The sequence below is a fragment of the Telmatherina bonti genome (assembly GCF_933228915.1).
Source record: "Telmatherina bonti genome assembly, chromosome: 9".
NCBI lineage: Eukaryota > Metazoa > Chordata > Actinopteri > Atheriniformes > Telmatherinidae > Telmatherina > Telmatherina bonti.
The window spans coordinates 28,143,957-28,146,427 of NC_136627.1; the positions used below are offsets into that span (position 1 = coordinate 28,143,957).

Sequence of the window (2,471 nt, forward strand, 5' to 3'; positions counted from 1 at the left end):
CAAAATAAAAAAAAAAATTAAAAAAAAAAGTAATTTAGCATACTGAATGCTTCTGGAGCTGAATTATCATCCACTGGAGCTGACTATTACTGCTTTTCTTCTCCTTTCATGAAAGACAGAATCAAATAGATAAAAGTAGAAACATTTTCTGTCTGAACAAATTTCATAGCAGTTGTCTTAGTTGTCCTTTTCTGACTGCCAAGTAGTGAATAATCACAAGGTCACATCTTTTACCACAGGCTGTCTGGGGAGTCAGTCACAAGATGACACACCAGTTCCCAACACTCTCTGAGGCTCAGAAGAGGGAGCTCCATGAAACTGCACTACGCATAGTTTCTCCAGGGAAGGGCATTCTGGCTGCAGACGAGTCTGTGGGTCTGTAGCAGAGCTTCTCTCTTTTTCTATAAACAATCTTTTGCATGAGCATAAAATACTGCTTTTTGTTACTGATACCACCACCTATCACAAAGAGTTTTATATGCACACAATATAATTAACCACAGGCAGCATGGCTAAGCGACTGGCCCAAGTTGGAGTGGAAAACACGGAGGAGAACCGGAGGCAGTATCGTCAGATCCTCTTCAGTGCTGATGATCGCATCAATAGCTGCATTGGAGGAGTCATTTTCTTCCACGAGACGCTGTATCAGCACTCTGATAACGGTGTTTCCTTTGTTAAAATGATCAGAGACAGAGGCATCCTGGTTGGCATCAAGGTCTGTCTGCTTAATACCGAGTATGTTGTGTTGTTAGGATCAGAGGTGGATTTTTTTTGTTTTAAAAAGGAAAAAAAAAAAAAAGAAATAAACAAAGTTCTGTGTATGTTGATCAGGTTGATAAAGGTGTTGTACCCCTGGCAGGAACGTGTGGAGAAACCACCACACAAGGTTAGACAAGCTCATCTTTGGATAGTTGTTGGTTTAGTCATTTTAACTTGTAGAGACCCCCATCACCCCACCTCTTTAAACTTCTCTCCATAGGTCTGGATGGATTGTCAGAGCGCTGTGCACAGTATAAAAAGGATGGAGCTGTGTTTGCAAAGTGGCGCTGTGTGCTAAAAATCAGTGATAGCAATCCATCTAAACTTGCAATCACAGAAAATGCTAATGTTCTTGCACGCTACTCAAGTATCTGCCAGCAGGTCAGAATTCTTCAGTGTATCAGCTTATCTACAAATCTTTGTGATGTGATGGATCTGCAGAGACTGATAATCATTCCTTTTGTTGGCCAGCATGGGATTGTACCCATCATAGAACCAGAGATCCTGCCTGATGGTGATCATGACCTGAAACGCTGCCAGTATGTTACTGAAAAGGTGGGCTTCTCGTGTTTTCCTTACTACATATGCACAGATGTGGGACAAACCAGAGCAGGAAGTCAGATAAAAAAGATAGTTTTCTTGAAGCTGGCACCTCTGTTACATCATTCTCTTTGTTGCAGGTGTTGGCTGCTGTGTACAAGGCCATGTCAGACCATCATGTTTACCTGGAAGGCACTCTCCTAAAACCCAACATGGTCACTCCTGGACACAGCTGTCCCACCAAGTATAGCCCAGAAGAGGTTGCTATGGCATCTGTTACTGCCCTGCGCCGCACTGTTCCCCCAGCTGTCACAGGTGAGTCAAAAAAAAAAAAAACCTGCTGCTTCTGGAACAGAAATATATGAGATCTGCAGAAACTGATGTATGAAATTTGTGATCCCCTCAGGAGTTGCTTTCCTTTCGGGAGGTCAGAGTGAAGAGGAGGCCACCGTCCATCTCAATGCCATAAACAACTGCCCTCTTGCTAAACCCTGGATCCTGACCTTCTCTTTTGGCCGAGCCCTGCAGGCGTCAGCACTGAGAGCCTGGAGAGGACATAAAGAGAATGAGAAAGCTGCCACCGAGCAGTTCATCAAGAGAGCAGAGGTACTTATCTCATTAACTGTAGATAAAACAAACACTAACTGGCGGTTCTTTAATTTGCTGTCTGCCTCTTCTGTTTTGCCTTCAGGTGAACAGTATGGCGTGTCAGGGGAAATACACTGGTGGTGATAACTATGGAGAGGCTGGCCATCGTGTGTATGGTTCCTGTCATGCATACTGAAGACTATAACAAATCAAGTTTTAATTATTATTGTGTTATTTAATTCCATATCAAGATTTATCACAGATGAATTGTAGATACTTAGGTTAAGCCAGAATATTGACACACGTAATGATGTGAAATGAAAACTAGTGACAGCAGGTTTTCTTGCCTTGATATATAAGGACAATCACAATGAGGCCTTGGGTATTTCTAAAGCATGGAGTGAATGAGGATGTTTGCTTTACTTATGCTCTGGGTGTGATACATGTCCATGGAACAGTGCCATTAAATGAGCTTTAAAATATCACAATACTGGCCTGCAAAATGTATGTTAAATTTTGGCAGCAGAGCAATGACATTAGTTTGTGCCCAAAAAGTTAATTAATGGTAGAAACTGCTCTTTAGG

The 2,471-nt window shown here is 42.2% G+C and overlaps 1 protein-coding gene across 1 annotated transcript; it reads left to right on the plus strand.

Annotated features, from left to right (window-relative positions):
- Nucleotides 1-263: 263 nt before the first annotated feature.
- Nucleotides 264-2,083, plus strand: LOC306760805 (fructose-bisphosphate aldolase C-like; the record flags this gene model as incomplete). The annotated part of the gene is made up of 8 exons (XM_079246800.1): nt 264-379; nt 508-715; nt 832-886; nt 980-1,140; nt 1,231-1,314; nt 1,440-1,614; nt 1,706-1,905; nt 1,991-2,083. The coding sequence occupies 8 exons, from the start codon at nt 264-266 to the stop codon at nt 2,081-2,083; spliced, it is 1,092 nt and encodes a 363-aa protein (XP_079102926.1).
- Nucleotides 2,084-2,471: the final 388 nt, after the last annotated feature.